General features: G+C 47.4%; 1 protein-coding gene across 1 annotated transcript; it reads left to right on the top strand.

Moving 5' to 3' along the window:
* Positions 1 to 2655: 2655 nt before the first annotated feature.
* Positions 2656 to 13977, top strand: cep126 (centrosomal protein 126; the record flags this gene model as incomplete). Its single annotated transcript, XM_079731393.1, has 11 exons — positions 2656 to 2690; positions 2815 to 2934; positions 3967 to 4121; positions 5330 to 5429; positions 5938 to 6136; positions 7665 to 9663; positions 10650 to 10804; positions 11465 to 11534; positions 12530 to 12718; positions 13434 to 13492; positions 13637 to 13977. 11 exons carry the CDS (start codon positions 2656 to 2658, stop codon positions 13721 to 13723), a joined length of 3168 nt encoding a protein of 1055 aa, XP_079587519.1. The 3' UTR covers positions 13724 to 13977.
* Positions 13978 to 15119: the final 1142 nt, after the last annotated feature.

Below are 15119 nucleotides of genomic sequence, written 5' to 3' on the forward strand. Positions count from 1 at the left end.
CTTTTGTTCATATGCTTCCCTGCAGTGTTTGTGTGTGTGTCTTTGTGTCTGTGTATGTTTCAACGTGTGAGTGTTTGTTTGTGTGTGTGTGTGTGTGTGTGTGTGTGTATGTCACACCACCCACGTCCTCGTCATCTGTTGTCATTCATATTCTGACCTACTGTTTGCTGTTTCCCGTCAGCCTCTGGTGGTTTTTACAAGTAAAGCTTTGATTTTGTTTACGCCGTACAATCCAATCTAATATTCCCCCGGTGCGGCAGTTGGTTGAACGTCACAAACTGTCACATCTGAGGATTTCACGGTGAGATGTTTTTGGTATATGGTCTGAAATCGCACAATTAGCAAATAGATGATTTAGTGCACGCAAACACACTTTTTTCCCCACATGGGTGTAGGTTTGACGATAAAAAACCTCCCTACATTCAGTCATAGTTTGTGTTTATGGGATTTCCCGTCGTAAGCAGGCAAAGCAAACTACAGAGGGCGGTGGGGGCTTAGTGGATAATTAATTGAATCCCATAAGGGCCGGTGAAGAGATTAACGGGAAACAGCCGTACTCCACTATCGGTCATGCCACACAGTGAGACAATATGTCACAGACTCGTTTTCTAAAGAAGAGGAAAAAGAAAGAATACAAAATACAATTTCCTGTTGTCCTTGACAAAAACACAGGTAGTATATTAAATGCCAAAACAATAAAATACCTATTCCTGAGATTGTTCAGATAGATTCATAAATTACCTGTTTGGGGAGGTTGTGCGGCTGTGAAAAGGATGCTGCTGTAGCCTACTGGATAAGCGCTCCTGAGATTTAAAATAATGAATCCAGTTGTTAATTGATGTTTCTTCATGGAGGAGCAGCAACCACAAGCAACAAGCCACAACCACAAGCACACGTGTTGAACATAATACATGTTCTCATTCTACTGTCACTAATTGATTTAGGGTCAATTATGCAGGACCTCAGGTCTAATTAAAAGCGTACTCGTTCGGCATGTTTTTCCACTCTTGCCATTTGAGTAGAACCGTATTGTTGTTTAGACCACGTGGTATTCCAATCCAAATCAGATCTATTACGATTCTACCCCCACTGCTGTGAGCTATATTACAAAGTTGAATGGTCGTCCCTTGCATCTAGAACAAATATGCATGTCTGTGATTTTATATTAGGATCATTATTTAAATTGCCAAAATCAAACAGCCTAAACCCAATTTGAATTCACATAACACTCAATCCAATGACTGGATGACCTCAGACAAAAACAGAACCAGGGAAAACTGGTGGTTATAATGGTTATAGTATGCACCTTATCCCTGGAATGAGCTACAGCAGATCTGAAACTTTAAATAATCTGTGTTTTGATTGATGTATCTTAATCCCTATAATTTTCCTGGTGAAGTGTTCGATGGTCCTATATGTATTGTTTCAGTACTCCCTGTAAAATAGATAAGATGATCTCAATGAGATAAAATAAAGGTTATTCTAACCCTGTTTTCTTATTAATCCATTTGAAACCAGCATAATATATCACGCTTATATATACAAATAGGTTTAACGTTTTACCTAATCCATTGTTACAATCAAACATACAATATTAATATTCTTGATTCACTCACCTCAAAGACAATTTCTTGCTCGATCCGCACCGGACGCTTGGTCGGCAAGTGTGTGTGTTTGTGTGTGCGTGTGAGTGTGTGTGTGTGTGTGTGTGTGTGTGTGTGTGTGTGTGCGTGCGTGTGATTCTTCAGTAATGTCACTCTCCAAAACTATGCAGGACCATCATCGTTACGCACATCCAAGCAGCATCCGTCGAGCGCAACAGCAGCAGAGCATTGTGCTCCATCGCAGCGGTGTTCAGGTACCAGTGTGCACACTGCACAGCCCCTGTCCTGCCGTCGGTCTGAGGAGAGGAAGAGAGAAGTTCGGTCCACCACTGCGGGATCTCTGCCGCCCCAGATGTGCGACAGTACTTCCACCTGACATTAGAAAGCTCGTCTGAAAATAGACGGGAGAGACAGGTAAATCCCCGTCTCGTCTATTTATGGACAATAATGAAAATGAATGAATGTCCTAAATCCGCTTAACCTTGTTCCAAACGCACCGCCGCTCACTTGGAATGAAACACTGATCAATGGGCCCACGTTAGGCGATATTAGAAAAGATGTATCGTCCAAATGAATTTTGCTGTTTGCCGTTCGTCTTTGGGGAAACCGTCCGGTCGTTCAGGCTAATAATAACGTAGCGGTGGCTAATTTATCTGGCAGCTACCCCGTCTAGGATCCTCATTGTGTGAAATCCGCGCCGCCTACCGGTTGCGAGGCGGCAGCGCACCTTCAGCGCGCCGCTCGCGTTGCCAAGGAAGCGCGTCCTCTGTTGCCATCATCATGGCGGGGCGGGACGAACAGAGGTGACAGCGACTCGGAGAAGTGACACAATGTCCATTTAGTGACATTTTTCGTGTGCCTTGCACGATCCAATAGACTCAATGACGCTTCCAACGCCGATCTGCAGGTATTCCCTGCGTCCACCGCTTATGTGAGGGACGCCGCAGGCGCCAGCAGGCCCACCGCTCGTCTCCGCCGCTCCGGTGGAGGACGCCGGATCTTCTTTATTTTTATTTTTTAACAACAAAACAAAGGCCTCTGCTCTCCTGTCATGCAAGTTCTGAAGGACAACTTCTTCTACCACTCGTATCCGCTTCATGAACGAGTTGTGGTGGTTTCTGTTGCTGTTGGTGTTGTTGTTGTTGTGAGTGTTTGTGTGTAGTTGGGGATGTGTGTAAAACCGTGGGGCTCCTTAACGATGTGCTGGCAGTAACGCAAGGCTAGGGGCCGATGGGGGCCCGGAGGACGAGAAGCTGCTCCTGCAGGAGGAGCAGAAGTTGTGTCGAGCCAGAGCCCGCAGATTCTCCCATGAAACCAATCGACGCAGAAAGTAGGTTTCACTCTATATGGGATGAGTCTGGCATAATGATAATTGTTATTAAAAAAAAGTATAATGATGAGGAGGATAAAGGCCTAGTCCTTTATATTTATTTAATAAATCAATCGATTTTATTTTTGAAAAAAGTGTAATGCATAAGGTGATTTGCTTTGCCATAATGGTATTTTTTTGGTTAATATGTAGCCTATAATCCTGTCAGCTATTTAATATCAATATTTACTTTGGCTGTTGAATATCCGAAATCGATATTGGCTTTGGTAGGCGATTGAAAGCAATATGCTAATGATGCTAACCTGTTGTCGGTGAAAAAAGATGCTAAAGGTGGTAACTTGTATTAAGTGAAAATATAGGCTAAAGATTTAAACTTGAATGAAGTGAAAATGTGCTAAAGATGTTCCCATGCTCTAGGCCGAAGTGAAAATATGCGGCAGCTGCTTATCTAAGTGAATGCTGTAAGTTATTAATGCTCCGGTTGATACTACACCTGAAGGATTGGACTCGGATTTCTGGCCTAGCACTCGCTTCTAGGCCTTTAGTCCCTTAACTCACCCCTAATAACGCTCATCACTTCATATCCATCACCCCGTCTTATCTCTCTCTTTCTATGTCTCTCTCCATCTAACTCTCCAGTTACGTTCAGTTAAAAGGTTTTTTGGCAAGGAGGACAAACATCTACGTTTGTACAGCAAGTCAATAGCATATAAATAGTGATAATATAACTAAGCCTTGATATTGGTAAAATTATATTTGTTATATTTGCAGTTAAAAATAGTCACTTGTTGACCATGTCTTATGAAAGCAATCAAAGAATATTACTAATAAATAATGCCATATGCACAAAAAAAAGATTTGTTTCTTCTGTGAAGTGTGGAAATAGGAGGAAAAAAGCAATTTTGCAAAGAACATTGTAATCATCTCTCCTTCCACTCTCTCTGTGTCTGTCTCTTTCTCTCTCTCTCTCTCTCTCTTTCTCTCTCTCTCTCTCTCTCTCTCTCTCTCTCTCTCTCTCTCTCTCTGTCCCAGGGCGTTGGAGGAGAGGCAGAAGCAGTGGCGGCTGCAGGAGGAGCGTCTCAGGGACGCCATCTTGCAGCAGCGACATCATAAGGTGCAGGAGGCCACCGAGAGGTTCCAGAGGGCCCACCTGCCCCCGTCCCAGAGGAGGACCTACCTCCCCCTTGGTCAGTGTTGCTCCCCCCTAGGTCCTACCTCCCCCTCATTGTCAGTCCTACTCCCCCCTCAGTCAGTCCTACTTCCCCCTAGGTCCTACCTCCCCCCTGGGTCAGTCCTACTTCCCCCTAGGTCCTACCTCCCCCCTGAGTCAGTCCTACTCCCCCCTCAGTCAGTCCTTCTCCCCCCTAGGTCCTACCTCCCCCCTGGGTCAGTCACACCTCACCCTGGGTCCGTCCCTCCCTCCCTCCTGGGTCAGTGTAGCGTTATAGTGAAAGGTGTTCCAGGGTAAACATTCAGTTAATGTCGGAGGAGGCCTGACTTCCTGTGGTCACTAAAGTTCCCATGGATTATTGGGTGCTAACCACACTTTCCTGGCCAAATTCCTCAACCTGGCTCTTGTCCCAACACGGCCACCTAATCCTCCTGTGGTCTCCAGTTACCTGTATCACTCCTCAGCTCTCCTGTGAGCGGTGAGCGCTCTGACGCAGACCGGCAGCGGAGCGTCACCTAGGTGGGTGCAAGGATGAGGCACCACCTCTCCCCCGACACTTATTATGTAAAGCAATGTGGGTGTCTTACTGAGGGCTATAGCAATGCAATTCCTTATTATTATTATTTAAACAAACCTCTTCCCGAATGCCTTGAAAATGTTCTCACCGCCACCAAAACCGCTGAAGTCATTTGGTTTAGTGGTTGGGAGCGTTTGCCGTCTTCCAATCTCTCGGGTCGCCGGTTCGAGTCCCTGGTGCATAAAGTTGGTGTCACATTGGAGGCTTGGCCCTGATTGGAAGCAAGGGCTAGGCAGGGGAGTGAAACTGAGAGACAGCCGTTCTCCAGGGTCCACCTCAAGTGACATAACATCAGTATTGGAGTTAAAAAAAAACAGCTGCATGAAATACAAATAAAAACATCTTGATTGGAACGCAGAGAAGCTATAGGAATCAGAAAAAATGGTTGTTTCTTTTGTAGATATTAATTACTATTAGTAGTAGTAATAATAATAACAATGGATTGAATTTCTAGACGCTTTACAGTGAAGAGGGAACCTCACTAACCACCACCAGTAGTAGTAGAAGTAAATTGCATACTAGGAGTTGCATCCCAACAAAGCAAAATGTTGTAACTTGTGTTTAGACATGCAAATCCCAACCCAAGTGCTATAACAGAGAAGTCCAGGAGGGAGTCAATGAGCCGACGTGTTGCTATGGTGTTTCAGGTCTGTGGAGGACGGGGCCAAACATGGAGGAAGCTCTGCATCAGATCCAGTACAGCAGCAGCTCCTTCGGCTGTCAGTCCGCCCCGGTGGCCAGCAACAGGTGACATACAGAGGGACAAACACACAGACATACAGACATAGAAGAGACCTGCATATATTAGTCTACGTAATGAATACAACTCTCAATAACCTATTTTTCCCTTGTAGAAAAGTGTGTGAAGTTAGTTTGCCTGGCTGGGGCTCGCTACCATGTGGTGTCTTATGTTTCACTTGGAGGTGGTTATGCTGACGTGCTTCTATTATATTTAAAATGTGTCAGCACTTTGCATTGTGCTCCTCTGTGAGAGTCACACAGAGACTTCACATGCTTTATGGAGATAGTTAGATACAAGATATATTTTAATCATTCTGTAAATGTTTATGTGAAAGATCAACATGACCATTCCCCTTTGCCCTATAATCGATCGCCCATCTCTTGAAGAAAAATCGACAATAATATATATATAAAATAATATTGAACAAAAATGATGATAATAATCAAATATATTAAATGAAGTGGTAGGAGCAGGTAACTTGAACATGGATCTGGATGTCCTGTTCTGCCCCAGGAGCTACACCCCCTCCCTGAAGCCCACCGCTGGGACGACCTCGCGCTCCCAACGAGGGCTCTCCGCTGTGGAGGCCTACAGCAAGCTGCTCCTGGAGCCCAGCATGCACCTCCTCAAGAGCCACCAGCACCTCCTCCACCAGCCCCGGCCAGAGGCCAAGGAGGAGCAGGGGGAGGAGCAGGGGGGTATCAGCCCAGCGGTAAGTTTCAGCCTACATTACTACGTTGATGGGATGTCCGTAATAGATAGAAGGGTTCATCTGACCTGCCCTGCTTTCAATTGTACAAATTTGTGTAAAGGTATTATTTTGTTAATTTATTCCCTTTTTTCAATGTTGTCAATCGGATTTACAGTAACAAGAAATAAATATGTATACAACTTAAAAATACATATTAATACATCTGAAGGACCAGATCGACAGTAAATATAAATACAAGTGTAATGAATTGTCTTTCCTTTTATGCTGACCTAAATTACAGTTATACATGTTGGCCAGCAGGGGGCGCCAGAACAAAGCGCTAGCATAGATATACTATAACAGCCAACAGCGCTCTATCCGTCTCTCTCTCTCTCTCTCTCTCTCTCTCTCTCTCTCTCTCTCTCTCTCTGTCTCTCTCTCTCTCTCTCTCCCTCCCTCCCCCTTTCACTTTCCTTCTATCGTTCTTTATCTCTCCCTTTGTCGTTTTAACCATCGTTACATCCAGAGCAACAGACACGTCGGTCCGTAACACATGGGTGTCTGTCTGTCATTAGACTACTCTGCTCAACACCCCAGTGCCCGTGGTAAGAGTTCAGAGTGCAGAGCTGCCGCCTATCTGCACATATATCATAAATACGTGAAGCAGTGGAACATTTTAATGATGTGTGTTTTAATAAGGCGCTGGAGGGAGGTCTTCTGTAGTCCCAGCCTTGAACTGGCCTGTCAGGATCTGCCTGAGTCTCACCAGAGCAAACAAGACCCCCTTATAGAGAGAGAGACCATTATCACTGGCTCGCTTTAGCTTCTCTCTTTCTCTCTCTCTTTCTCCCTCTATTTCTCTCTCTTTCTCTTTCTCTCTCTCGCTCTCTCTCTCGCTCTCTCTCTCTCTCGCTCTCTCTCTCTCTCTCTCTCTGTCTCTCTGTCTCTCTCTCTGTCTTTCCCTCTCTCCACTATCTCTCCCTTCACTTTTTTCTTTCTATCTCTATTTACTCACTCTTTCCATCTATCTTTCTTTCTCTCTCCCACTCTCTATTTCTCGCTCTCTCTTTTTCCATCTGTCTATCTTCCCTTTCTGTGTGTGTGTCTGTGTTCTTGTGTCTGTGTGTTTATAAGAGAGACAGTGAGCACTCTCTCAGAGACACACAATTATGTTTTTAAGACATGGCACATGCAATTTTACATTATATAGGTGATATATATATGACAGTCCTATAGTATATATTATATATATATTACATTTATAGAATATCTAATTGGAGCTTAGTCATTTTTATCACAGAGTTGGCGATAGCAAAGATTTCCGCTTTGCTTGCCTGGAAAATCGTAGATCGTTTTACAATTTTACGATTTGAGTGTGAATTATTGCCCCTATAAATCTTGTGCTTCATCATCTTCATCATCATTCATTTATCGTAAAACGTATCGTCTTATTTGTTGTATTAATGATTTGATTGCTGATCGAATTATTCCTCCTCTTGTAAATATCAGAATTTATCCTATTATCTACTGAATTATTGTTGTGTTTCAGGAACGTCTGCACGACACCAACTGCTCCGGTAGTCTGTCGAGTCTGGACAGCCTGGAGAACGAGGACCTCGACCGCCCATCCCCGTCGGTCCAGAATCAGGAACCGTGGAAGGCCTCCCCTTCCTCCTTCTCGCTAAACCCCAAGAGAGGTCAGGCAGCCGTACAACCAATCCAAAATGGCGGCAGCCCGCTTCACAGCAGCAGGTCTGGTGAGACGCTCTACAGGGCAGAGAACAGCCGCTCCTACGTTGGCGTACAGGAAGGGTCCTCTAACAATAGAGAGGCCACGGCCTCTCCTGGACGTTGCGCCCTGTTATCGCTGTGCGAAACCATCGCCGCCGCGGAGACCCAGCGTAGCGAGGACAACGTCACCACGGTAACCACCAACAACGCCGACGACGACTGGATGCCCGATAGTTACTTTTTAGAATGGGAGGAACGGTCTGATCTCGGTCCCCACGGCGACCGCGACACCGCGTCCAAACCTCCCTTAGCAACAGATCTCTTTTTTCCCGCCAAAAAGCTCACAAAGTCACAGGAGGCGTCGCGCGAGCCGATCTGTGCACCCAACGACGACAGGAAGTCTCACGCAGCCAGCCGACAAATATTTAACGGCAATGGCAGCTGCGTGCTCGAGGAGAATAGCTCACTTCAGGACCTCATTACCAACCTAAATACATTCTCCAACGACTGGACCAGGGCGGAGAGCTTCAAGGACACCCGGACCCTGCAGCAGGAGAGCTCATCCCAACTCCTGCTGGACATGTCCAGACACCAGGGAGCCCCGGCCGGCGCCGCCAACACCATTAACACCGCTAACACCGCTAACAATGTCAACAGCGCTAACAGTGCTAACACCGCCGACACCACTAACAACGCTAACAGCATGAACAGCGCTAACAACGCTAACACGGCTAACACTGCTGGGATCTCGTTCCAAGCGGACCCTAACACGGTGCACCAGGTTCGGTTTGTCAAAGGGATCCTCAAGAAGCAGTCCAAGTACGCCCCGCCCCCCCGAGGCCCCTCGGGCGGCCTGGGGAAGCTGGTTTTTGCCAAACAAGTGGCAAAGTCGATCCGGGACAGCATGGAGCTGGCGAGGGGGAGGTGCAGGACCCAAGAGGGCGTGGCTGCTCAGGCGGTGAGGAAGAAGATCCGCTGGTTGGACGAGGCGGACCGATTGCATCAGAACTACGACAACACCACCACCACCACTGCCACGTGGAGACAGGAACAGACCACGGACACTCCCGCTCTCCAGGGCCACGGCGGGTTCTACACCAGGCCCCCAGACGTCCAGAAGGGCCCCTGCACTGCGGTCGTCTCAGGCCCCTCCTCAGCCTCAGAGGCTGATCTCACCAGGCTGGCGTGGGCCGATGTAGGGGCGCAGGCCGGCGTGCCGGAGGTCAGGGGGGCCCCGCGGGGACAAAACCCCCCCTCGCGGCCGGCCGGCCCCCGGGCTCCCAGGAGGGACCGCCCCGGCAGCAGGGCCCCATTGGCTCCCGCTTCGCGGCGGGTCAGGAAGGGCTCGCTGATGCGGCCCCAGTCGGCCGCGGAGGCCGGCCGGGGCGGGCGGGCCCCGGGGAGGGTGCTGGTGCCACGCCCGCCGTCCAGGGCCGAGGAGGCCGCGGCGGCGCGGGGCCCCGGCAGGACCCCCAACGGTGCGGAGCGGACCTTTAAGCCCGCGCCCCCCATCGGGGACCAGGCCCCCAGGGGCCCTGGCAGGAACGGCGACGTCGGCGAGCTCAGGTTCTCCCCTCACACACACGTCTTGATCCGAGTGGAAGGGGACATCCTGGTCACGCCCCTCCTGCCCTCCTATAGGTTCTCCTTCGCCGAGGGCCCGCCCCCACAAAACCTCCAGCAGGAGCCAAGGGGCGGCTCTGCGAGGAGGGCCGCAGGGGCCCCGGAGAGGGGGCTGGGTTTACACTGCACCCCCACGGACGAGGAGATCTCCATGCTCTGGCACGGGGTGCGCAGTGCCTTGGCCACCAAGGAGGGTAATGTAGGTCTGCTAGGCGGACAACCTATATATACATTTTGCTATATTTTTTGTTGCTTTCAAAATAATCGATCCAAAACCGAGGTGATTTAGATTGAAGGCTTTTGACATCTAGTCTTTGGAATGGAGCGTGTAGTTCGTAGGGCTGAGCTAAGCCCTCTGACAAGCACCATAATGGCGAATATTTTTAGCAGCATATTTAGGTCAAATATATATGCTGAAATAAAGTTACATTAAGTATTCAGCCTGCGATGTTTAAGTGGTTTTTCAGCTGGAGGTCAGAGCCAACACTGATTTCTGAAAATGATTTCCAGCGATGTCTCCACCTCATTATTATCACGAGGAAGCATTACCTAAATCTATTCACAGTAACTGGTTTGTTTCCTTCCCCGGAACTTGATAGTAGTGATTAGAAAAACAAATACAAAGATGAACATGTTCTAGTTGAGATTGTATCCAGAGGGAGTGAAAGTGTAGCCCTGTTATTGGCTATACTGCTTATCTACACCTAAGAGGATGTTGGGAGGTCGAAGCCAGGACCTTTAGGGGAGAGGAGCACCCTAGCCACCAGCACTAGACCGTCCTGACCCTCCCAATAGCAGGACTCAGGCAGTAGCTCACACCTACACATCTGCTCACAAATGGATCACACATCACATCCATCTTCAGCTGTTGTTCTTGTTGTTACTTGAGTGCTTCAGGAATCCCCAGGGAAATAAATGGTTTCCGTAACAATTGCTCTGCTCAAGACAGAAAAACAATCCTAAAAATAGAGATTTAATCACAATTTTAGCGATAAACTGGGAAGACACTAAATACAATATGAAACATTGAAAAACATGCATGTTATACACAACAATATAGCTACTATATATATATATATATATATATATATATATATATATATATATATATATATATATATCAAATGCTTGGATATCACACATTGAAACCCTGCTGTAAACATTGTCTCTGGTGGTGTAGCGGCCAGAAACCAGGTGAGGCAGCAGAACCTGGAGCCCTCTGGAGGAGCACCAGCACTGGGGCCCAGGCAGGCAGCGGTGAGGCCAGGCAGACAGGCCCCTGGCGTGGGGAACAGACGGCTTCCTCCACCTCCTCCTCCTTCTCCTCCCTCGCAGGTACGTGCACGCTCGCGTGGCGCCCTGCAGCCATGCGTGGCCGGCAACAGCAGCAGCTCTTCCCTTTCACAGAACAAAACAGGGTGTGTTGGAACTCGTCGAATGGGTTTCTGGGGCTGTCTCTCTCTCTCTCTCTCTCTGTCTCTCTGTCTCTCACTCTCTCCCTGTCTCTCTCTCTCTCTCTCTCTCTCTCTCTCTCTCTCTCTCTCTCTCTCTCTGCCTGGTGCTGCAGCAGTCTGCAGGAGATGCAGAACAGATACAGCTGCTGCAGCTGCTGCTGCTGCTGCTGCAAGACCTGGCCGTCCGGATTGACTAGAGGCACCTGTATTCTGCCCATGAGTCACCAGTTATCTGACTGTGTGTGTGTGTGTGTGTGTGTGTGGGTGTGTGTGTGTGTGTGTGTGTGTAAGAAAGAGAGTGTAAGGCTTGAACGTGTTATGCGTCATGCGAGTATATATGCCTGTGTCTTTCCAAGTGTGTGCGTGCTTGTGTGTGTGTATGAGAGAGGAAGGGAGATAAAGAAAAAGAAAGAGCTAGTGAGGTCGTGTGTTTGAGAGAGAGAACGGGGGGGGGAGGGGGGTTGTGTGTGAGTGTGAGTGATATCCTGCCTCGGTCTTCCTCGTGGGATTTTATTCATTTATTTTCATTTGAATCTTTCAGTCCTTGAAACCGTCCAAGGAGCTGACCGCGTCCTTCCTCTATAACCGGGATGTCTGGCCTACAGATGAAGGTATAATGTGTAATGTCTGTGAAGCGTTCGCACACCCTGAGACATAACACACACACACGCACACAAACACACACACACACACGCACATCAAAAAGCTGAACCAATCCTAATTATCCATCACACTACTAGTGACTAAGGAATGCTAACTAACCCAAAGGCAAGACACTGCTTAGTATCCACCCTGCATACCCATCTGTGAACGCAGCTCCAGCACTATCTGTCAAGGTGATAACGTGCGGAAGAGAGGTCAGAGTTAACTAGATGTCACCTTCATCCAGTCAACAGGACGATATGCTGGTACGATAGATGATAGTGTTGCATTACGTCAACAAATTGCACATCGTTCCTCATCCTTTGTCCTTCCACTGAACCGTGGAATGAGGTCGTCTTTCTTGAGTGAACACTGTCAATTTAAGGTCTGATTCATTTGTACAGCTCCTTCATCATGATTACGCTCTCAAAGGGCTTCCAAGGGTCACATTATCTATTCATTTGAAATATCACCAAAATATATATTTTTTGCCCATATTTTAACGGTGAGGTTAAAAATCTCTTTTACAAGAGAGACTTGACCAAGAAGGGAAGCAGTACATGAAGTTAAAACACTGCAATAAATAGTACAGATATTAGTATATGACAACCCCGAACCCTGAGCTCTCTTAAGGATAAACTCCCCAAAAACCCAGAGAGGAAAGGAACTCCGAGAAGGACCACAGTTACGGTAGATTGGATGGTCGGGAGGGCAAGAGATGCCAACAATATGCCATGCCTTTATGTCTTGTCTGTTTCCTTGGATCATTAGCATGCTGGAAGACGGAAAAGCAATGAGCAATATGAGAATAGCTAATCATCTCCCCTGTTTTGCATTGGCAATGACGATGTTTGGTGGGTCTTGGGCCAATAGAACCACCACAGATTTGGCGGTTCACAGTTTGGGAAGCCCTCATAGTGTTTTTCAATGCATTTCGTTCTACTCTTGTTATCTCTGCTGCCAGGTGCTGAACCTCACACAACAGAACAACATCACGCCAAGGTCGCGGGCTCCACGGCAACCACCCAAACATGGAGACCACCACTCCCAGGAGGGGCCCCCCATAGGACCCCAGCCCAGGCCCCGACGACCCTCTCTCTGGAGGAGCAGAGGATCCTGCAGTCCTTGGACCGACTTAACCTCCAGCTCCACTGTAAGACACTCGGCAACACGAGCTCACTTTTATTCCTACTTTAGTCATGGAGCAGGTGACTTTATCCAGAGTAACAGACTCTGGATAAAGTCCAGAGTCTGTTACTCTGGACTTTTCAGCATTCAAACGTTTATCTTGAAGGAGCAGCTAAGCACTTAAGCATAACTATGGGTTAAGGTAGAGTTATGCTTGGACATTTACCCAACGCAAAGTTGCTTCGACGCAGTCGTGAACCTGTTTTGGTTCTGCGTCGGGTTTGCGTTGGGTTTAGCGGACCAATCCCAGCCTGCTGCGTCGCCTTGACGCAAGGTTGCAGTTTTTTGGAGGCGCACGTCGGGCCCTCGCGGTGGACGCAAGGCGGGTCCGTCAGGACGTGATGGGTCGCTAAACCCCCTAACGTTGCGTCGACGTCAAACCATAACTCGACCTCTAAGCTGCGGTGCCGGGGGAAATCGAACCCGGTACCTTTCGGCCGAGGCACTACCCTTCCCAATGCATCCTGTATCAGGGTGTCCCAACCAGGGAGACCCCTAGGGCACACAGAATGTTCAATAACAGTCTCGAAATAATTGAGCTTGAAAATCGTTAGATGTAATTGACAAATAATGACAGCAAATGGCGCTGCTTATTAATGTTCATAAACTATGCAGTATGGATGAAATTAAATGTGCTTTCATTAAAACTGACGGATCAACCTGCATCCCCTGCTGTGCAGGCATTGAGGAGCAGGAAGAGGCAGATCCCAGGGGGCCATTGGCGCTCAACAAGGCGGCAGTAAGTATGAGGACTTACTGGGAAACCACGACAGCCTCCAATCATATTAATTCATTAATCCATTCACCCGCTTTCGATGACATCCCCTGTTTTTTCCCTCTGCTCTTTCTCCTCCTCCTCCTCCACCCTGTGTCTGGGATACAGATCAGGGATCAAGGCAAGGCCTCGACCAATCACAAACAGACCCTGTTTTCGGTGAACGGCCGCACCCACAACCACAGGAGGTTCTGATGTTGGGGGAGAGAGGTCCGGGTTTGGGATCCTGGTCGATTTTTCTATATATCCTACCATGGGACTTCTCTCTGACACCCTCCTTCAGTCTGTTCCTTCTTTCCTTACTCACCAAGCACTTTACGACCTACCAGTCCTTGCTCCGAGCAGTTCAGGGCAAAGCCTGTCTCCAAAGAACTGACCGCTGTTATATATATATTTTTCTTTCTGTGAGGAACCTGGATCTCAGATCTGGAGTGCACAGCTTCCTCCTTAGCACATAGTTGAACAACAACCCCCCACAAACAAGAATAAATTATTCATGATTTCATTCTAGTTATTTTTCATATTAAGTGCATAGAGATATAAGATCTGGCTATGAATGCATCTACGTATTTTAGATGTGTAATTTCGTTGTTCGGTTTTGCTTAAAGCAGATGGGAAATATTAATAATTAATATTAATCTTACCTGAAGTGTGTGTGAGTCTTCCATGCTGTAACGTGTGGATGCCATTAAAACTGATTGCGGGTTTGTAAAAGCACTCTGGGTTTCATATAGTTTGAGATCTTTATCTTAACCATTACTTCACAGTAATGTTAATTACTGGAGCGTTAGACTGCCTTTTTGGTTCACTTAGTGCATCTAGTTTAAAGGAAGATCATTTCTATTTTTATAAATATGTCTATATTAAAAAATATATATAATATTACATGTAGCTTCTTCATGCTTTATACATCTTGAATAAATACGGTTATCACGTTTTACATTATATTATTTTTTTCCTTGTGGTCCATGTCTGAAGTTCCTCCGAGTAATGAAACCTCTGATGTAATCCGGATTCACCCATGTGGTTTTTAGTGAGTCCCTCAGAGCAGGTCAACCATTAAGCCGTCATGACTTTAAAACCTAATATAATGATAATGGGAAAACACAAGAGCACCTACTTAAGCATAATGATATGGCGTTGTAAAGACGACCAGACCATCCGGTCGGCCCTGAGCTCTGGTGACTCAGCTGACATTAAGTGTTTTATGGCAGCGCGAAGGTGTCGCAAGGTGTACTTGTTTGTTTCGATGGCCTTGTGTACAGGCGTGCGCTAGGGTGCAGAAGAAAGGAAGGAAGGGAGGAGGGAGGGAGGGAGGAGGTAGAGGGTGGATTGTCCTGCTGAACCCATAGACTCAACCTACTGGATGGACCAGCTGACAGCCTTCAGCCTCTTCCTCCCGAAACCACATCAACTGAAGGTTTCTCCGTGTCCACGCCCAACCTCGCTTGCCTTCGCCCTCCTATCAAGGAAGAGACAGGTCTCTGTGGCGACATGCATGTGATATGAAGGAGATTGTCTGTCTTTTATGCAAAGCAAGTTCATGGGGATAGCCCCCTCCCATCTCAAAGACCATTCATAGATTGGTGTA

The sequence above is a fragment of the Pollachius pollachius genome (assembly GCF_949987615.1).
Source record: "Pollachius pollachius genome assembly, chromosome: 3".
NCBI classification, from domain to species: Eukaryota; Metazoa; Chordata; class Actinopteri; order Gadiformes; family Gadidae; genus Pollachius; species Pollachius pollachius.